This window comes from Xyrauchen texanus, chromosome 28 (genome assembly GCF_025860055.1).
Source record: "Xyrauchen texanus isolate HMW12.3.18 chromosome 28, RBS_HiC_50CHRs, whole genome shotgun sequence".
Classification (NCBI taxonomy): domain Eukaryota; kingdom Metazoa; phylum Chordata; class Actinopteri; order Cypriniformes; family Catostomidae; genus Xyrauchen; species Xyrauchen texanus.
The window spans coordinates 42,112,428-42,135,010 of record NC_068303.1 but is presented as its reverse complement, the minus strand read 5'-3'; the positions used below and the strand labels follow the sequence as shown (position 1 = coordinate 42,135,010).

At 39.7% G+C, this 22,583-nt stretch overlaps 2 protein-coding genes across 2 annotated transcripts; one reads left to right on the top strand and one right to left on the bottom strand.

Annotated features, from left to right (window-relative positions):
- Window positions 1-9,399: 9,399 nt before the first annotated feature.
- LOC127621774 (uncharacterized) lies at window positions 9,400-13,249 on the top strand. Its single transcript, XM_052095498.1, has 6 exons — window positions 9,400-9,529; window positions 11,034-11,104; window positions 11,517-11,741; window positions 11,891-12,049; window positions 12,241-12,333; window positions 12,800-13,249. The coding sequence occupies exons 3-6, from the start codon at window positions 11,517-11,519 to the stop codon at window positions 13,121-13,123; spliced, it is 801 nt and encodes a 266-aa protein (XP_051951458.1). The 5' UTR covers window positions 9,400-9,529; window positions 11,034-11,104; the 3' UTR covers window positions 13,124-13,249.
- A 1,344-nt stretch (window positions 13,250-14,593) lies between these two features.
- zgc:112001 (uncharacterized protein LOC550384 homolog) lies at window positions 14,594-19,722 on the bottom strand. Its single transcript, XM_052095497.1, has one exon. It carries the CDS (start codon window positions 19,556-19,558, stop codon window positions 18,668-18,670), a length of 891 nt encoding a protein of 296 aa, XP_051951457.1. The 5' UTR covers window positions 19,559-19,722; the 3' UTR covers window positions 14,594-18,667.
- Window positions 19,723-22,583: the final 2,861 nt, after the last annotated feature.

Genomic DNA, 22,583 nt, shown 5'->3' with positions numbered 1-22,583 from the left:
GTTATTTTAAAGCAAAAAACTACAATCTCAAAAAAATTAATAAAAAAAAAACGTTTTGGACTTTGAGATGGGCTCATTCTGTTTAGAAGACTTCATATATAAGATAATATACAGATTTACAACGGTAATGCTGCTCAGATTGCATAGTCTGTCGAAGAATGACGATGAAGTGTAATTCTTCCAGGTGAGATCTCATGTAAACATAGAGAACATATCAAGATTTATAATTGCGTACAAAAGTGCTACTGGACGTTATAGAATGAACTCTGTCACGGACAATTGCCCCTAGCAGGCCGAACTGGATTCATCTGGCGATCGCTATTTCATAATAAGGTATGAAGTCCCGTTTTTGATATTGTATGTTGTCATCCGCACAAATAAACAAATTGCTGTTTCTGGAGGACTTCTATCATGCAACAGAGATCGGATATCAACGTCGAACACTTAGACCTTCGAAAAGACGTATAATCTGTTAACATTAATCGCATATTCATGCATGCATATATCAGAATGCAAATATATTAAACGTAAGCAGAGTGACATCACTCCCGAGTGCAAACAAATGCGTATCAACGGGTTAATATAGCCTTCACCAAGCCTTGTGAAAGAATTTACTTCGTTCGGTACAACATTCGATGAGGTTCCCAGAGCGCCTCCAAGGGCGCATTTACACGATCCATAAAACGCAGCATTTTCTTACTCCAGACGTACTTCCATGTTCTCATCGCTAGCACCACTGTTGCGGCGCGCCTCTGACCCCTAGCGGTAGGCTCCGCACTGCTTCCCCTATTCATCAGATTATCTACCACCAGAGTAAGGCATTTCACTATGATCAGGTCATACAGCGAGTAATTCCCATCTCATGGCATACTTCCATTTTATTATCATTCAGGCATCATCAAAGAGCAGAAATTAGTTGGCATGTCTTCACAAATCATTCACTCATCGTGGTCAGACCACTACAGCAACAACTAATCAGAACCAATATGATCAACAGCGTAAATGCCGGAATTCAGCCATACATGTTTAGGCGTGCGTGTATCTGGTCTCCGGAATATGCCAGAGACAATGGTAACTTGGCACATCAGCCATCGAATCAGCTATCAAACACATTCGGAAGGAGATTTGCAAATATTCACAAAATATAAAGTGCGATACTGCATCTTCAGGTCGTAAAGGTGGGACATGAACAGCCGGAACTGATCCATGCTCGAGAATCACATTCTTGAAGATCCCGATTCATATCGACACACATTCACAAAGCAGTCTCGTGCAAGATGATTTGCACAAACATGCACAAATTTTCGTATGTTTTGGGGCACACCTCCTTCAAAAACTAAACCGTCCACTGCATCTTCAGGGCCCTATGCCGGGAGTACATAAGACTCTCATGTTCCTTTTACAGCCAACAACTAAACTCTTATGAAGCTGAGACATTATTCTTCTCACCGTATTTGCCCACCAATGAAATGGTTCTTTACCCTATATGGGGTAAAATATATGTTTGAGTTCAGAAATAGGAAACACATTCACAGAACCACTGCAGCCTCATTCCACGATGACACAGCAAGCTACATCTACAAAAGAAGTTTAAAATAGGCCTTTCTTATTCCACACCCATCATCACGGCCAGTGTCATATGGGTTCCCACCAGAAACTCAAACGTATCGTAGTCATGCGACAATTCCACAGTCGGTTCTACAATCAATAAAGTCTGGCCCTCCTCGAAACATCATGTCCCCTATGAGAAGTCTGACATGGCAGAGCATTTCCTGTAACTTCATCATCCCAGCCAGACACATTCCAGGGTTTTTCAACGTAGTCTCTGCCCCCCTCCCTCGCTTCGCAGGAGTTCCACAGACCAGCTCGACGGGCACCCTTCGAGGTATACTGGAATCTACAATGAAGATGCTCGGCCGCTGCTCTCCCTAATCATACCCAAAATGGTCAACTTGACCCAAATCTTCAAACAAGCTCAACTCCCCATCAGCCATAATTTCTCATGCATATCTGGTGGTGGTTGGCGGCTCTTCCCCAGCTCATCCTTACCTACACAATTATTCAATTCAAGCAAGCTCACTGTTCGCAAGGACAGCACATAACTATGTCCCCCCCTCCCCCTCGCCGGGCTTCCATAATCTCAAGCACAGTTCCATCGCAGGTATTGCTCAAACCATCCGCCCTCGCCGGAAGCTCGCACCATAACAAGATGGCTTTCAACAAGGTATGGCGCGACAACATCACCATTATCGTATGGCGTTATGTATGCTGTTCACTCTGGCAAAGATAACCATCAAACAACTTTCCCTCATCGGAGGGTTTTCATATCAATGTTGTTTTCTTTCAACGAAGGGATAGCACGCAACATCGCCATAACCGTATGGCTTTACGCATGTTGCTCACCTTTCGGCAAAGATACCTCAAACAACTTTTCCCTCGTCGGAGGGTTTTCATATCAATGTTGTTTTCTTTCAACGAAGGGACTGCACGCAACGTCACCATTATCGTATGGCTCTACACACGTTGTCCCCTTCGGCAGAGATACCTCAAACAACTTTTCCCTCTCCAGAGGGTTTTCATATCAAATGTCTTCAACGAAGAGACTGCACGCAACGTCGACATTATCATATGGCTCTACACACGTTGTCCCCCTCGGCAAAGATGCCTCAAACAACTTTTCCCTCGCCGGAGTGTTTTCATATCAAATGACGTTTATCTTTCAACAAAGACACTGCACAACAATGCCGGCCTAAAGCAAAGATTCTGCTCAACCAGGGGCTCTCGACGGAGTGCCCAAAATCACCCTCGAGGACAAAGAGGAAATACACAGGGATGAAATCAAACACAAACTCCAAAAAAAATTAATAAATAAATAAATACTGCTTTCCCATCGCAAAGGCTTCACACAACCACGCCATAGGTATTGCAAATTTCACGTCAAATTCTGGGGCGTTCATTCTTAATTCCACCTCCAGAATGAACACCCAACACAAGACCTGGTTCGTACCAAACTGGATCATCTCTTTTGGGGGTAGTATACTACTTTCTCTCTTTTTGGGGGTAGGCTCCTCGCCCCTGCCTCCTATCTCCGGCAGGACATGACGTTTCCAGGTACAACTTCCTCGGACTGCCGGACGGGGCCTACGCTAAAGAGAAATACATCACCTCCATTTTACATCTATCAAATAAATGGCATCTCAAACTTCACTCAAGCCTGCGTGTCTTTCCGATAGAAATGGAAGTGGAGTGTAGTTCTAGCGGGAAGACCAGCAGGTGTACATCATCACATCATTAGCTGGGTAACTCCTAGCCAATCGCACGTAAGCCAATGCTTTATAAGTCCACTCACAATCTATCACATTGCATTTCGGTGTGCTAACACTGCAACCTCCACCTCCCCACCACCAGTTGAACCCTGTCCCACAGGGGGGTAGGCTCCTCACCCCTGCCTCCTATCTCCGGCAGGACATGACGTTCTGGATACAACTACCTCGGACTGCCGGACGGGGCCTACGCCAAAGAGAGAGACATCACCTCCCGTTTTACATCTATCAAATAAATGGCATCTCAAACGTCCCTCAAGCCTGCGTGTCTTCCCGATAGAACTAACATTTACTCCGAATCTTGCCAAAAACAAAAAACATCCAGTGAGCGTCAGTTCTGTGGATGGAAATGCCTTGTTGATGAGAGAGATCAACAGAGAATGGCCAGACTGTTTCGAGCTGACAAAGTCTATGGTCCGCTCCGATAACTGCTCCGTACAATTGTAGTGGGCAGAATATCATCTCAGAATGCACAACACGTCAAACTTTGAGGCATATGGGCTACAACAGCAGAAGACCATGTCGGCTTCAGATGAAGACTGCAAAAACATAACCTGGTCTGATGTATCTCAATTTCTGCTGAGGTACACAGATGGTAGGGTCCAAATTTGGTGCCAAGAACATTAATCGGTGGACCCAACCTGCCTTGTGCCAACAGTCCAGGCTGGTGGCGGTGGTGTAAAGGTGTGAGGAACGCATTAGCACTATGTTTTCTTGGCACACTTTGGTGCCGTTAATACCAATCAATCATCGCTCGAATGCCACAAGACTATTTGAGTATTGTTGCTGACAATGTGCATCCCTTCATGGCCATAATTTACCCATCTTCTAATGGTTACTTCCAGCATGATAACGTGATAAAATGTCACAAAGCAAAAGTCGTCTCAAACTGGTTTCATGACATTGAGTTCACCGTTCTTCAGTGGCCTTCAGTCACCAGATCTGAATCCAATAGAACACCTTGGGGATGTGGTAGAATAGGAAATTCGCAGCATGAATGTGCAGCTGACAAATCTGCAGAAATTGCGTAATGCAATCATGTCCACATGGACCAGAATCTCAAATAAATGTTTCCAACATCTTGTGGAATCCATGCCATGAAGAATTGCAGCTGTTTTGAGAGCAAAGGGAGACCCTACCCAGTATTAGCATAGTGTTCCTAATAAAGTGCTCAGTGAATGTAGAGTTTCATGGCTGAACTTGGGTCATTTATTTGGTAAGTATAATAAGTGTAATTCTTATTCACATCAAGGTCCTGATCACCCTGTTTATTAATAATGACCGGCTCACTGTATTTTACCCCTTATATATTAAATTTGGTGTTCTGAATTAACATCTATTAAAGCAATAAGTCACCAGAGGCTGCGTGTTACAGTGATTTTAGCACTGGTAATGGGTGTTCTTAGTCAGAACATGAAGCAGAGTAATGAAACAATCACATGGACTCAAGTGGCTTATTGCTTTTATAAAATGATAGCAACAGCAATAGGATAAAATACACCAGTGTTAAAGTTACATTTATCATCAATAATAAAAGGAATAATAATACAGTTCATTATCCTAACTTTCAAATAAAGTTACTTACATTTAAAGGGGTCATGACATGAGGAATCAAATTGACCTTGATCTTTTGACATACAAGAGGTCATTGTACTATAAAAGCATAATGTAAGAACTCAAAACTTCCTGCTCACTGCAAAAAGACCATTTGTTGAAACAAAGCTGCCAAAATGTCTCGTTCTCTACTTCCTTCACATTGTGATGTCATACTGTGTAAGAAAATTGCATCTGACCACATTCACAACAACACATCAAAGGCTACTTTACCTTTAATCACTTCTGTAGCCCCGCCCAGTAGTGTGAGATGGCAAGTAGAGACAGCAGGTCAATCAAGAGCAGAGAGCCAATCAGAACAGTGGGCGTTTACTATCAAGTATTAAAGAGCAGCACCAAAACTGAGTGTTGACAGAGGGTCAGAATGAGGGTGGAAAATTATCATGTTTTACAAATATACGACTGTTTTTTTTGTGCAAACATTTTTACTAATTTTATAAGTCAACCTTAAGGAACACATTCAAATAATAAAAAAGGCATGTCATGACCCCTTTAAGTACATTAGTTGAGATAAACATATTCATAACCAATGCTATTTTTGTATAATACATTTAAAATATGAATTCATTTGTTGCATTTCTGTGACAGCTAAAGAGTGTGCGACAATGAACAGATAGGAAATATAGACATTATTTTGAGTTGAGCTAAAAATATTTAATGTTTAACTTAATAGTAAAGTAATTAATGTTTTTTATGAAGAATTCAGTAAAGTAATGTTTAAAATTTTAGGGAAAGAAATTAGTAATTTGTAGTGGATTCATCTTTTGAGTAACTTACAGAACACTGGTAACACAATATGCAAATATGTCTCAGTTCACATTATTATGAAATATAAATGGTTTTCATGTGTTGTGGAAGAGGATGGCTGAGATATTCTTAAATCAAATGCTGTTGTGACACCTAAGAAACCGAATAATTGATCAGGCCAAACAGCAGGTTTCACTTGTGTAATCTTGATGCTCCTCAAGAGAGCCTGGAGCAGCGTGTGTTTGTGTCTCGCCTGAGGCAAACAACATTACCCCACATCTCAAACACACAAAACCCTTCTGATGTCTGCCTCTAACTTAAGACCAAGATCCTGGGAAATAAAAATGAAAGGAAATCCATCGGATCAAGTTTGAATGATAATTTGTTTTAATTGCGCCAGCCACACTCCGATCAGTAAATGAGGTTAATAAGGTAAAGTTTGCTATTCATACAGAAAGACAGTTTCCATTCCAAGGTGTATACCTTATAATTCAGTGTTTGCATATCTTTTCAGAAGTATAACAGTTGTAAAACAAATATATGATGTATTTAAAGGAATATTATGCCCAAATGTGGCACGTCAAGATGAGACAGCCAAGAACCAAAGATTTGATTTAATGTCATTGACATCAACATGGCGCACGACATGCAATGAGATATGAATGCTATACAGCAAATAATTATTTCAATTTCACTCTTTTCCTTGCACAAAGATAGTATGGCTTCAAAAGACTTCAAATATAGTGTGCAGGTTGTAGGGTACAGTGGGGATAAAAACTCCCACAGTGCTTTCCTGTTTGTCACTAAAAACTGCTAATGTTCCTGATCCATCAGATCATTGAGTTCAATGTTTAAGATTTGATTTTCAGGTAATCATATTTGAAATCTAAAAGTTGTGTTGCTAATGACAATCCCTGAAATGACCACATTTATTTTAAGAAAAAATACTTCATTATCATTTCCAGTTTTGTTCAAGGTCATTAAATGAAACTGTCCAATAATGAAAGGATAGTATTGGGGTAAAAGGTGTCAAAGGCCCCTTGTGGCAGGGCGGAGGGCGGTGGCCAGGTCGTGATCCTACGCACCCGGTCCCGTATTAGGCGAATTACGCCTCCATGTCTGTTAACAATCTCTCTCTCCCGCATGACCCTCTGCAGTCAGCCCTTAACACTCACGGAGGCATAATTAGCCTAATACGGGACCAGGTGCGTAGGATCACGACCCGGCCCCACCCTCCGCCCTGCCACACCCCTAAAAAACATGAACTGAAGAATGTTTCAATTGACTGATCCAATCACAATGGAGATACATTTCTTTAGAGAATACTTGTGAAATGTGTTTGAAATGAACAGGAAATGGTTAACTCTTTTCTGAAGGGGTTATTTTCAATAAGTATTATCCAGGGGTGGAAAGAGTACTGGAAAAATCATACTCAAGTAGAAGTACTGTTACTTCCCAAAAACTGTAGTGTGAGTAGAATAAAAGTAGCTGTCCTAAAAACTATTCCATTAAGACTAAAAGAGTAGCTCGTGAGTATTGAGTACAGAGTTGCAAAACCTATGCCCCATAATAACTTTTAAAATACATCACTTATCTATGATAAACACTACATGAATCTGATTCCAAAAAAATTAAATGGAGACATGATAACAGAAATGAAAAGATGAAAAAGATATTTTCAATACACTGATCACCATTTTAAAATCAAAATGTTTGAAACAATTACATTAAAATCAGTTTATGTGTAGGATATAAATTTCCCTTTATGCCGACAGAGCATTATTGTTGTGCATAAAACATGTTCAAAAAATACAAATACATGCTAAATAAGCAGGATCACTCGGTGAAACATCATGTCCTGCACAATAGAGGTAGAGCAGGCATGAGAAAAGTGGTTTGGTACAGGGGCTACATCACGCTTAAAAAAGAATAATTCACCCAAAAAATGTAGTCACCCTCATGCCATCACAGATGCGTATGACTTTCTTTTTAGATTTTTAGAAGAATATTTCAGTTCTGTTGGTCCATAGTTAATGGGTGCTAAAATATTGAAGCTCCACAAATCACATAAATCAGCAAAAAAGTAACCTAATCCATGTGACTCCAGTGGTTTAATCCATGTCTTCAGAAGCTATATGAAAGATGTGGTGAGAAACAGTTCAATATTTAATAATTTTTTTACTATTTCTCCTCCCTGCTCAGTCAATTTCCACTTTAACTTTCACTTTCTTCTTGTGTTTTTGGTGATTCAAATTCTTCATGCATATAGCCATAAATGACTTAAATATTGATCTTTTTCTCAACCACACCAAACATCACTTCTGAAGTCATGGATTAAACCACTGGAGTCATATGGATTACTATATAGTAAATGATGAGAGAATTTTCATTTCTTTAAATAGCACATGGGGGGCCACATTGTCCTCTTTTTGAGATACAGTGTTCCACACTGATTTAATTATTGTATCTTGTAAGTTCAGAAAGAGTTGTGTTCTCATTCTAATGTATGATGCACAATTTTCTGAAGTTTGTTACTGGTGGAATTTGGGATGTCCCGATACCACTTTTTCCACTTCCGATCCGATTCCGATATCGGAAATCTCAGTATTGGCCGATACCGATCCCGATCCGATAGTGTTGTTTTTTTACATAATCAGTTTATAATATCTTTACAGTATTGTGTGGAAATAATTGGGTGTACTCTTTAATAGGCTATGTAAAGAAAAACAAACTGTTAACTACACATTATTTCAATATAAATGTATAGCTTAAGAAACACTTTATTAATAACTAGCATAGCCTACTGGATACTGGCGCTCCCCGAGTTCTGATTACACGCACCTGCATATCATTAGTGGCTAATCAATGACTGCATAAATAAATACCCCGCTTTCGCACGCGCTCACACACACACACACACACACATATGTTGTGTTTCCATGTTTTATGGGGACTTTCCATAGACATAATGGTTTTTATACTGTACAAACTTTATATTCTATCCCCTAAACCTAACCCTACCCCTAAACCTAACCATCACAGAAAACTTTCTGCATTTTTACATTTTCAATAAAACATTGTTTAGTATGATTTATAAGCTGTTTTCCTCATGGGGACCGACAAAATGTCCCCACAAGGTCAAAAATGTCGGGTTTTACTATCCTTATGGGGACATTTGGTCCCCACAAAGTGATAAATACACGCTCACACACACACACACACACACACACGCTCACACACACACACACACACACACACACACTCTCTCTCTTTCTCACTCTGTGCCTGTTCTCATCGATAGTATTTCTGAGACTCCACACTGTAAAATCCAATAGCTTTCCTGACTCACATATACTAGTTAACTTTACTCCGTTATATAAAATACATACTTCTTACTAGTTGTTTTGAGTTACAGTCAATTGCATGGTGAAAAAAGCTATTTACTTATTGTTTTGAGTGAATATAACTTTGTTGAAGTTATCTTAACTTGCTTAGAGCGACTATTTGGAACTCAACCTACACTGTAAATTCCAATAGTTGTCATAACTTGCATAAATGAGTTAGCTGTAGTCGGTTATGAATAATTACAAAGTAACGGTTAATTGCATGGTGAAATAAGCTATTTACTTATTGTTTTGATTGAATATAACTTTGTTGAAGTTATCTTAACTTGCTTAGAGCGACTATTTGGAACTCAACCGAAGAACAAGCAGGGCTGGGTGTGAGCATGCTCAGTAGAAGTCACCAACGGTTAGTCTCGTGCTCAAGACCACAGTGGTGCCTGTCGGACTGTGCTGACGCATTTGCTGAAAAGTTAATGATTTCATCGCATGTCGAATAATAAGGTAAGTTTTCAAACGAATTAGGTTAATATTTGTGTGTGAATTTGTGTTTCTGTCCGCTGCCTCCACATTAGCTTTTGTTAAACATTCACAAACCTTTATTGTTTTACATAGTGTAGCCTAAGGCAGGCCTAACTTATTTTTTTCTTTGTAAAAATTTTAAATTGTGATCTGTGTGTGATATGTGATCCCTTTTAACCAAAGACACATTTCTAACACTGGTTGATAGATAATAAAGTTTTTTGTTTGTTTGTTTTGTTTTTATTTGAACGGGCAGAGCACTTGTTCGGGCATATTTTAGGCGGCATTCCCCCACGTTTGAAAATCTATTTTAACTGAAAGTAGAAATACTCACATTGTTAATGTAGTAGCTATACAGTTAATTTTAGTTTTCCCCGAGTTGATAGTGTATTTTGGTCGAATGTTGGGTATTAACAACACAGACATATCCGAGTAACAAATTAATGTTGGCCTATCGATTACATTTGCTGCATCAGTCCTTCCAGAAAAACGCGGAGATTATTGGTGATTGTTGCGGACAAAAAACCTTGAATATGCGAGCTATTTATGCAGTTTTATGCGATAAAATTGTGGGAACTAGCAAAACATTTCGTCACCTCAGAACGTTCCCATGGCAACAGGTGAAAGGGTGAAGGTGAAGAGGAGACTGCTTTTGTGGAACAAACGCAACATTTTTCAACTTTCTGCTAAGATATATGTGACTTTTTTGCAACGAAAATGTGGGGATTGTGAAATCATACAAGCTCTGCATATTTTGCGCGGAAATCTTTAATTTATGCGTCGTATTTGAAAAAAAAATGCGGACTTTGGCTGATAGCCTAATGCTTTGAATCATGCGATCGCTAATCGCGTTTTTCTGGATGGACTGGGGCTTTTTGTAAGCTAGGCTACACAGTTTGCAGCCATATTGGTCGGACGATTAAGAGAACATAAGTAACTTTACTACTAGTTTCTGTTTAATCTATTGCAAACTTGTGTGTAAAATAGATGAAAGAAACGTTGTGGTTTATGTATGAAACGTCTGAATTATACTTTCTTCTTTCCTCTAAAAATTATCATCTCGCAGCACAGGTTCAGATTTATCTTGTGACTCTTGCAAAAGTCTTGAAGATCAAATAATTTAAATAAAATGCTGCTAATGCACTGATTTATCAGAATGTACTTTAAACGTTTTTTTAGTATAAAGCTAGTCACAAACCAACACTTTCTTTCCAACAAGTACTATTATTTCTTTAAGTAAATGTGGTTGCTAATATTGCTGTAATTATACTTAAGTCAGGATTGTTTATATAAATTTTTCGAATTGTTTAAACTCAATCTGAATCTTCAAATATTCATAAGAGGATATATACCTTTTTATATTTATATTGGAAAACAAGCAATTTTCTGTAATGCTTTTAAAGTATACACATGTGTCTTTAATCTACAAATCACATGACTGTAAGTGGAGCTTTCTTTTAACTAAGACATTCTTTGTCCTTTACAGAAGTGCTTGTGACAACTGCCTTGAGGGCTCTTCACAGCTGCTTTGTCAGTGCGGGCTGGAGTACACTGGAGGTAAGAAGTAGACAACATTTTGGAGGATATTATATATATATATACACTCTGTGGTACCACCTAAACAGAGGTGGTACCACAGAGGTGGAGCCGTACCGTACCATGCAGTGGAAAAACATCAATATAGTCAAACCATGGGTCACAGGAGGGGCGGGATGTTGATCAGCCTGCAAATCTTCCTTCCTTGTCAATGACACAGCCTATCAAACAACCGAAACCAACATCTGCACCCTGTGTGTTCAATGCTACTTTAAAGTCACCTAGTCCGTGCTTGTAAAATATCTACCGCGACTTGTAACGTCATCTCAAGTTTTTAACCGAGTGAAGTCTGTGCGATTGAACACATGCACATAAGACGACCGAAGACTTACAACTTACACCTAAAATTTCCACTTACAATAATTTCTTGCAGATGCAGTGGACCTGTAAGCAGTGTATTTTTTCTACAGACAAAAGAGGACAGTTGTTGAAACACTATCGCCTAAAACATGGAGGCTTTACTCGGCAACAACCAATACCATGTCTTCATCACGATTGCTTATGCACCTTCCCACTGCGGAGACGGGAGATTGTGGAGGCTGAACTTCCAGTGAAAACCCTGAAGGAGCGCTGGCCAGCCCTTTTTACAGAAAGACAAGTACGTACTGATGTTTATGTTTTTTTCTTTTTCTTTTTCATGACATAGTGTGTATTTAGGTTTTAGGACTGGTAACCAAAGGTTTTCCAAAATTTCCAAACTGGCTCAAGCCAGTCTACTCACTCACATTTCTTTCCTGTGTCTTGTAGGTGTTTGCTGAGTTCAACAGGATAGCTGCGACTAACTTGAATAGTGACTTTTTTGGTGCTATGGACCGCTACACACCACGCTTTCTTGCAATTTTCAAGTCCAAGAAAGGAAGTGTTGGAGAGAAACTGGCTGAAATTGTGCAACAAATTGATTCAAGGGTCAGTCTACTATAGACTTAAGTTTTTGCTGTGGATTAGATTAAATAACTACTCCAATTGGCAACTGTTCTCTGCACTGTTAAGCATACATGGTGGCACCTTTTTCATATACACTTTTAAAAATGTGTTTTTGTATTGTAACTTTTGAATGTTGCATAATCTTCAACTTTATTTGTTCTATCCACTTCTAGAAACCAGATGTGACAGCAGTGCGTACCCTTGTTCTCCAAGGCATCTCTGTTCTGCTTGGTGATGACTCCAGTACATTCTACAGCACCTGCTTTGTAAGTTCTCACATCTTAAAGGAGCACATGTATATCACTGTGAGTTCAGAACAAAGATGGGCTGCATGCTGTGACAGTTCAGTGTATACCAGCAGGGTGATGCTACCAGCCTAGCTCCTGTGAAATTATAGAAATACAACTTTTGCATATTTAAGATTCAGACGAGATAAAAACAACAACACAACAACCCACTTGTCATGCTGCAATTGTGGGTTTTGCACAAGAGGTAGAACATTTCTCTCCCTCACATACACTAGCTGTAACAGCAATAACATCTGAATAAGTTGTATATCAGGACAGACATCAGAGCTTAATTTTATTCATGTTATTAAGCTGGGTGTAAAGTGAAAACTTAAATAAAAATAGGCTGGAGGGAAGTGTTGGCAGGACAGACGACTTGATGACAATTGATAATGTCCATCAACATTTACCTGTTGTAATGTTGTTTTTCTTTGGTTGTATACAGGATTCTGACAGTAATGAGGCCTGGGCTCAGGTATCTGTAGGGTTGCTGACTGTCATCAGTGAAGATGCGCCCCTCTCTCCAAATCATCTCCATCTTGACCCGGTGTCTACTGCCATCATTCTGGAAGGAGGTATTGTAATGGACAATCTCGAGAACCTACCTCAAGCACTTTGCCTCTTGTTTGGACTCTCATATGCGCTACACTTGGACTACCCAAAACCAATGAAAAACACGTTTGGTTTTATTCAACGAGTGATGCTTGGCCTGGGAGAGAACAAACTCCCCCCCAAACTTCAAAGTCTTAAAAATCTCCTGTTGAGTTAGAATGGTAAAATTCAAGAGTGACATTTGGCATACAATCTCATTTCTTTATGAAAGTGGGTCCAGTTGCTTTTAATTGTTAAAGGAACACGCCGACTTTTTGGGACTTTAGCTTATTCACCGTATCCCCCAGAGTTAGATAAGTCCATAGATACCCTTTTCATCTCTGTCGTCCGTAACTCTGTCTGATGCACACACGCTAGCCTAGCTTAGCACTAAGACTGGAAGTAAATGGCTTCAGCTAGCATACTGCTCCCAATAAATCACAACATAACGCCAACATTTTCCAATTTAAATGTTGTGATTTGTATAGTCAAATCACAATTTGTATTGGGAGCAGCATGCTAGCGGAAGCCATTTACTTACAGTCTTTGTGCTAAGCTAGGCTAGCAGTTGATGCGTCAGACAGAGTTACGTGACGCATGGAGATGAAAAGGGTATGTATGGACTTTTCTAACTCTGGGAGATACGATGAATAAGCTAAAGTCCTAAAAGTCGACGTGTTCCTTAAACTAAATTAAGGCACTCCTTTCATATTGTTTTATATCAGCCACTGGGTTCATCAGCAAGTTACATTTAGAGGCTGCAGTTCATTCATACATGTGTGAGATCTGTTGGCATTGTTATTACCCTGTCATTTTTGTACACTAACTGGATGTCACTTGTCCTTGTCAGCAGTTCATTCTTTGCCAAGTTTGTTCTTTAAACTTTATTGTTATTACAAAAGCAAAGCAGTTGTTCAGGATTGTTAAATAAAAGGTCAGAGTTGGAATAGTTTTTCCACAAAAGAAAGTTTTATGTACTGTATTTTATTGGAAGATTATTGAAGAACAATTTTGGTACCGATGTATATGTGCAGATAGGCAAACACTCAGTCCAACAGAGTCTGTTGTTCACACCCCTGGGTGTTGCTTTCACTCTGCCATAAAATATAAAAATAAAAAAAAATCTTCAAAAGTACAGTGTAATAAGTGTGTCTGGTTTTGTGAGAAGACATATTCTGGGGTTGGCGCTAATACCTTGATATTGATCAGTTTAGTCTGAATTTTGTCTTCAAGTGGTACTGATAGTATAGTAATGACTAACATTTTAATCTCTTCAAAACCAATTAGTATCTCTATCAGCTATCTAAAGTACAGATTTGACTGTTTTCCCAGTAAACATCTCTGTACCGGATACACTCATAAAATCAAGTATATTTCTCAAAAATTCATACTCCTATAAATAATCACGGTTAAAAAAAATTTCAATTACTTATCGGCCAAGTCAAGAAGTCAAAATCCTGAAATCCTGCGCTAAAATTTGATTGATTTGAAATAACAAGGTTTATCTGTACCAATAAGATGATAAAATATAATCAGAATAAATGTCAAGGTAATGCATACTTTATACCAGATTCAAAAGGTTTTAGTACTTTGATTTTAACATTGGAAAATAAATACCAATGGTTAAGTTTCAAAGAATAAACCTGTTTCAAGTATAATGTGGTTGTGTGTTAAATATTCCTATTTTATGATACTTCCTGGTACATTTATGTGACACATAGTGAGTTTGCAGAACAGAGTTAACATATAGGTGAGCATTTGGTGTTTGAGATTGTTATTCTGAATAACAACAATCTCAATGTCAATTGATTACTGTAAATTGAAAAAGGTAAAATGAATGTATGAAGTGCTTAATTTACAGAAGTAAGAGTTACTATCAAATACGCTCTTCAAGTAACTAAAAACAAGAAATTCTAAGTTGCAAGAATTGTCACATTAGTTAGCCCAACTTAAATAATTGTGTTTAGAGTACACACAAAGCAAAGTTCACATGGTATTACTTAGTTGTTTGAAATAGTAATTCTGTGTAGTCTATACTAAGTCAGGAGTACATCTTAAGTAAATTGTCAAGTACACTGCACACATTTTTTTTAGTAACTTAAACTCAAGAGTAAGTTTACTATACTAAACAAGGATTTGTTACTACAACACGCAATACCTATTCCACTGTACTTAGTTTTTTAAGTGCAATCGGTTTGCATGCTTTTTTCAAGTAAGCTGAACTAATTGGATTTTACAGTGCAGAACTTTCTACTATGTCAATCATGTGTCTTCATTATTGCCTGCATGTATCATAAAATTGTTTTGAGTTATCTCTTTCATCATATCTATACACTGTCTGGATATTACTTACCTGCTGTTTGCCACTCTGCTTAACTGAATTTACTCACAATATTTACATCACTGTTTCAATCCTCTGCTCAATAAACCCTGCAGAGTTCATATCTCTGCCTCTCCGTGAGTCTCCAGTGACAGCTTTAACTTTTAAACCCTCACCCTTTTTATTCACAGTTTAATTCGCTTCTTATTTAAATTCTGGTTAAATGCACCTGCAGTGCCGTTCTAAGTCCATATTATAAGTGAACCGAACTGCTGAGCATCTACATCTGAGATGTTCGTTTGTAGCGCACAAATATTGTGCACGTGTGAAGGCTATAAATAGCCGTGCGCGTGTGTGTAAAAGCACCATTCACTACCGCGCTGAAGCTGCGCGTGCAAGAACATATATGTTTACTTATTAAACACAGCCTATTGCAATTCACAGAGCTATCACGTGGCTTCAAGTGGCTTTGAATAAAATGCACTAGTCATATGAACCGCTTTAATGGTGTTTTAACAGTTCTTTTATGTCATTTTTTAAGCTTGACAGTAACGAACATGACTAACACATAGTATCGGATTTGGGTCGGGCTCGTTGGACCGATACCCGATCCGTCTAAAAACGTCAGTATCGATGCGATACCGATCTAGGTATCGGATCGGGACATCCCTAGGTGGAATATTCTGCTGAATTATTGCTTTACAAATGTTGATCTTTATAAAGGATAAGCATAATTATAAATTATTTTATCATCTCTACTTTCCTGGTAACTTATTATACCAATTAACACTCTCTACATCAGGGGTCAGTACTATTTAAAAAATGAACAATGTAATAAAAAAATATCACTGTTTTATTCTATTACATGAAAAGATACTCAAGTTATTCAGCCAAAAGTAGTGAGTGTTTTTCTCATTTCCCAAGATGGGCATTGGCGGAATTATAAAGCGTATTTGATCATTTAGAGCGCATTAGCGCTCAAACATTAGCCACCTGTAAATTAAACAGTGCGCAGCTACAGACCTCTGGAAATAAAAAGTAAATAATTTATATTTCATCTAGATCAACCAACCAGTGGTTGTCTTGCTATCGCGATTGATGTAATGAACACCCCTGTTCTAGATGTAGATCATAGGCTAAATATAGAAAACTACTCAAAATTTAATCGAGGACATCTCTCTTTTTTCCAATAAACATCTAGATCATTTTATCGCCCCGTTCTATTGATAACATTGCATTAATCTCTCACATCAAACCCAATAATCTCAGTGATATATTTTAAATGAGTTCATTTACAGGCTACATTATGGACACATAGAATCAAGTAAGCAGAAATATGAAATTTTCCTCAATATGTTTCTTCAAATTAGAGGCAGGATTAATACTGATATCTGGCTTGAGCAAGTTAAACTCACATGACACAATCATGCAATTGGCCTTTTTCATTGCAAAAATCCATTTCAGGTGCAGCTGTGATGTTCAGGTGTTGAACTGTGCTCGAGGCATCCTCCACAGTTGGTGACAGAGCTGCAGCTGCCGTTCAAGTTTCTTACGTGTGATTTGATTTGACGGGAGTCACAAGACTCTCCCTAGACAATAGAATGCCGAAGTTATGACGTCACTTTGTAGGCCAAAACACGGAAGTGAGTTAGCATTTTAGCACTTCCGGTTCCCTCGCCCTAAAGTCTATGGGTTTTTTGAATGGGTTTTTGCTAAATCGCCTGAAATAAGGTCTGTGGTTAACAAAGCCTCTAAATATTTTCACGTTTTGATCTATGAAATAAAACACACCAGTTATAACCTGCTTATGGTTTTTTAAACTTTACTGTGTCTTAAAAACGGTGATTGCTAACAAGTTGCTAAAAGGGACTACATCCTTTGGCGGGGACTTTAGACGTCATCATGACAAACAGGAAATCTCTCACTAGCCCGCGTTTCAGCCTCGCGTTCTTAGAAGTTTACCTTTCAGTTAATATACATAACGTTATCCTCTATCTCTCCCTAGTTTTACTTACCGAGACTCGATAAACCTTGTCCCTCATGCTGGCCCTTACAATACCGGCAAGTAAACCAGCACCTAATCTGCACTGTTCTACATGTCCAGATTTATAGTGGTTCTCTCCTCGATCTATGGTTTTTCTATCGTCTAAGAAAAAGGACATAAGATTGGAAATTGATACGGCCATAGCTAACGTTAGTGCTTATGAGATGGTAAAATCGCGGGTTTTTTTCTGGCGAATTAGCAAATGGTATGCAAACATACAATCAAACATAATACAGTGAAAAATAATCTTTAAAGTTTATTTGGGGCACAATGATCAGGCATAATAATCTTAATCACAAAGAAAATAATATTAAGGTTTATATAAACTAACAAAATAATAAACGAATAAATAAAACATTAACAAAAGATTTTAAAAAAATCTCAGAGAGGCACGCATAAACAAAATTAGTTTCTAACATTTTTGGAAAAAATGAATGGGCAATATTTCTCATGAAAAAGTGGATAAGTGTTCATACACAGCGCAGATCATAATGAGCGAGCGTGTTTTTTAAATAAAGTTTGAGGAAGCTTGATGATGACGTTGATCCGCGACCATGGTGTGCTGTAGTCCGTTTATAGCCTACCGTTAGCATTTTATATCTGACGGCTTTATTTAGGCTTCAAAATGTATAAATTTTGGATTAACTTGTAAATATTATCTTGATAGACAAAACGTGTAAGGGTCACAACTCTTTGTTGAACACAGATCTTATTTTTTGCGATTTTCCAAAAGTCTATGGGGAAAATGCATAGCTTTTCGATCGAGTGAACCCATGCGCCGCTAACTTCAGAATTGTCCTACAAAGTGACGTCATAACTTCGGCACTCTATCATGTTCATTGATAAAAATTAAATTACAGTATTATTTTACTTCAAATAAAAATAATAAAAAACAGTAAAAGTATAGTTACTTCAGTAGAGAATTTAAAATGTACTCAAGTAAAAGTATAAAATTTTTGAAAAAGTACAATTCCAGGGGAAAAGTTGTTAATTACAGTAACTTTAGTATTTGTAATTCGATACTTTACACCCCTGGTATTATCTTGATTTGTAACTCAAAAAAATCATCTTGCTGTCTCCAAATTATTTAAATTAGTTGACAAATTTTGGCCCTTAAACTATTGCCATAATATCTACACGGTATTATTTTAATATAAATACATATTTAGAGTGATGTAAGGGTGAGTAAATGAATTTTTGGGTAAACTATTCCTTTTAATCAGTCATAAATGTAATCTATTAGCAATATATTAGTAAAAATGGCTAAAATTAAGACAACATTGCTCTCATTTTGCTCAGTTATCATATACTTTTCATGCCACAGACATAATTCATGCTCCAACAGCTGTATAAATACTTCAGATGGTTTCAGGCCACTTTAAAATGGGCTTGGGCAGGGGTTTCAGAGAGGTGGGAATGGGAAGCTCGTCCAGGCTCTTGGGGAATTGCTCAGGTGGCAGCTGCGCCAGGATTCGTTGCATCGCGATGAGGAAAAGCGGAGCCGGATTCTTCCCGACGAGGTAGTTGAGCTTGTCCTCCCCGAGAACTCTGGACCAGCACACGTGCTCTTTCTCCAGGGAACTCTTCATTTTGAAACGCATCTCTGGCATGAACATCAACAGCTTGTCCAAGCACGACTTTTTGGCCCCTGTGTTCACTTTGGAGTCCACCAGCTGCTGCAGAATGAGGTCCAGCGGCGTCATGCCGTTGTGGTCCACCGCCTGCGGGGACGCGCCGTTGCCTAGCAACAGAATGACGGCGTCAGCGCGCAGCAGCTCGCAGGCCAGGTGGAGCGGGGTCTTACCGTCCTCCAGATGGAAACAGCCGCCGCGGTTCATGTACGAGCGCAGACTCGGCGTCCGATGTGCCACCTGTAAAATGTGACCCAGGATGTCCCGTCTATCGTAACGGACAGCCATGGCCAAATGCGGCGCGGAGGACGGACAGCAGCAGAACCGCTCGCCCGGCATGGCCAGCGCCTCGTCCGAATAATGGCCGAGCAGATATTGCGCGTACGCCTGGTGGTCGTGCACGATCGCGTAGAGCAGCGCTTCGGACGGCGTGTAGGTTCTCTGTTTCGCGTCCTCCTCCCAGTAAAATGTCTCCATGGTCCGCATGTCCTCCAGCATCCACACCGGCTTCAGGTCCCGCACCGCTTGATAGAACAGAAAGGAAATGCATTTCTGCTGCTTACATTTGTCGTCCTTCAGATGCGCTCTGCCGGCTTTATGAGGGCCGGACAACGACATGTCTGCGAGATTCAGGCCAAACGCGTCATTCTTGGCGGTACACACGAGACACGGAAACCCAAATACAAATCGTCGTCTCACTCCGCTCTACTGAAGTCGAGAGAGAGAGGAGAGATCATGTTGTTTGAGGGTCATGTCACTGATGCGCAGCGTTTCTGTCAGTAACCCCCCTCTGTCTGCAGTGTGACCTCAGTGCGCATGCTCTCCTCTGACGCGTCCAACACTGTAAACAGTCACATCCACGTAAATACAGTAAATATATAGTACAAATAAAACAGATTAAAAATAAATTAAATAAAAGATACTGCGCTACATTGTGGTATTTTAAATAAATGGTTGTCATGAATCCTAATCATCATGATTAATGTACCCTTTGGCTGGGGGTTCATTCTAATTCGTTCTCTCCTCAGTTTATAGGTCTACTCAGGGGGCATTTGTAGATTTGAAAACATCAGGGGCTGATGGTAATACGTGACAGTCGGTATCCATCTATATTGCTGTTCACTTTTTTTTTACGCTAGATCTCCTGTCGTTAAAATAATCGCGTCTGCAGCACGGAAGGGCATTAATGAAGCGTGTTCTGTGCTAGAGAAACACATTGAAGGATATAGCGCTGAGAGATAAGTACTATGCCCGGAACGAGCAACAACATGGCTCTGTTGTTTTGTCGTGCTGCTAAACTGAAGTGTAGAAACGATGAGATGAGGCACCCGGGGACCTGTTTCAGAAAGGAGGTTCAACCAACTCTGAGTTAAAACTTGAACTCTGAGTTGAATTACCCTGAGATGGGAAACTCTGAGTTTTCAGTTACAGAACAGCTGAAATTAGTTAGTTCAATCAACTCGAAGTTGACTGACTCTGAGTTAAGCGAGTGCGCCACAACTATAAAAAGCCATTATCAATGGAGCGCAGATATTATGAGTCACCATGGCAACAGCGGCAGAAAAAAAAGAGGTCTGCATATTGTCTTTCTCACCCGCAGAACTAGACGTGCTTCTGCAAGCTTATGGAGAGTACGAACACATATTTGTTTTAAAAGCAACACGGCAGAAGCGGGGAAGGACAGAGAGTTAGCTTGGGAGAAAATAGCTGCTCGAGTCAATGTGTGAGTTTACATTTGAATTACTGTTATAAAGTGTTGGGTGTAATTCATTATTAAGAAATCTAAATACTGTAATTTATTTAAAGGGGTTACTCTTAATTCTTCTGTAATTTAAAGTCAAATCTGATGTAATTGCATTAAATGCTGCATAGACGATAAAACAATTCTGTATAAAACAATAGTGGATTTAACATCACATTTTAAAAGGTATATTTTTAATGTAACCTTCTCCCTCTACACACTTTGGTCAATTCAAGAATAATTCATGCAATTGTATATTGTTTATCTGAAAGCATTAAAAGTGCAGTTTCTTGTCTCTTCTTGTATTGTTCAAGTGGTTGAGGTTGATATGGGATTTATAAAGTAATTAGTAATAAGTAGACCAATACTTTCTAGAGACAGTAATTATTATATTAATCTAATTACACTGTTGAAGATGTCATTTTTAGTTAGTAATTAATAACTATTTTAGAGTACCCAACTGTTAAAATATCAGAGGTGAAACTGGAAGAACAGTATGTATTAAAACTAATTTTAATTTTCATGTAGGTGCAATCCTGCAGGCATTAAAAGAACGTGGCAGCAGCTGAAAATGAAATCCATCCATCCATCCATCTTCAACCGCTTATCCGAAGTCGGGTCGCGGGGGCAGCTGCTCCAGCAGGGGGCCCCAAACTTCCCTATCCCGAGCCACATTAACCAGCTCTGACTGGGCGGCCCCGAGGCATTCCCAGGCCAGTGTGGAGATGTAATCTCTCCACCTAGTCCTGGGTCTTCCCCGAGGCCTCCTCCCAGCTGGACGTGCCTGAAACACCTCCCTAGGGAGGCGGCCAGGGGGCATCCTTACCAGATGCCCAAACCACCTCAACTGACTCCTTTCAACGCAAAGGAGCAGCGGCTCTACTCCGAGCTCCTCACGGATGACTGAGCTCCTCACCCTATCTCTAAGGGAGAAGCCCGCCACCCTTCTGAGGAAGCCCATTTCGGCCGCTTGTACTCGCGACCTAGTTCTTTCGGTCATGACCCAACCTTCATGACCATAGGTGAGGGTAGGAACAAAAATTGACCGGTAGATCAAGAGCTTTGCCTTTCGGCTCAGCTCCCTTTTACGTGACAACGGTGCGATAGAGCGAGTGCAATACCGCCCCTGCTGCCCCGACTCTCCGGCCAACCTCCCGCTCCATTGTCCCTCACTCGTGAACAAGACCCCGAGGTACTTGAACTCCTTCACTTGGGGCAAAACCTCATTCCCTACCTGGAGTACGCACTCCATCGGTTTCCTGCTGAGAACCATGGCCTCAGATTTAGAGGTGCTAATCCTCATCCCAGCTGCTTCACACTCGACTGCCAAGCGATCCAGTGAGAGCTGAAGGTCACGGACCGATGATGACATGAAGACAACATCATCTGCAAAAAGCAGCGATGAGATCCCCAGCCCACCGAACCGCACACCTTCCCCACCCCGACTACGCCTCGATAATGAAATATGAAAACATAATTCAATCAGGTAAGGCTTGAGCATAACATAGGTGTAGGGTACCTGACTTTACAAACATTTGACATATTAAATAACTAAATAGCATCCAGTGTCTAGCAGTGCAGCAGCATTTGTGACATTTGGTCTAAATGTTCATTCTCATTTGACTTCTACTCGGCCAACAGAAAGAAGGCAGAGGCTCGTAAAACAGGGGGAGGACCTGCACCACCACCTCTGACAAATGCAGAAGAGATGGCCCTGAGCCTGAATGCTGGAAGGCCAATGGCTGAGGAAATTCCTGGAGGGACTTCATCAGAGTCAGTCACTCCTGAAGATTTAAGTGCCTTCATAAAATGTAAGAGGTCTACCTATGTGTTATTTTCTATATAGGCTATTTGTGATATTTCCATTTATTTTACTTTGAGTTGGTCCCAATAGATTCTGAT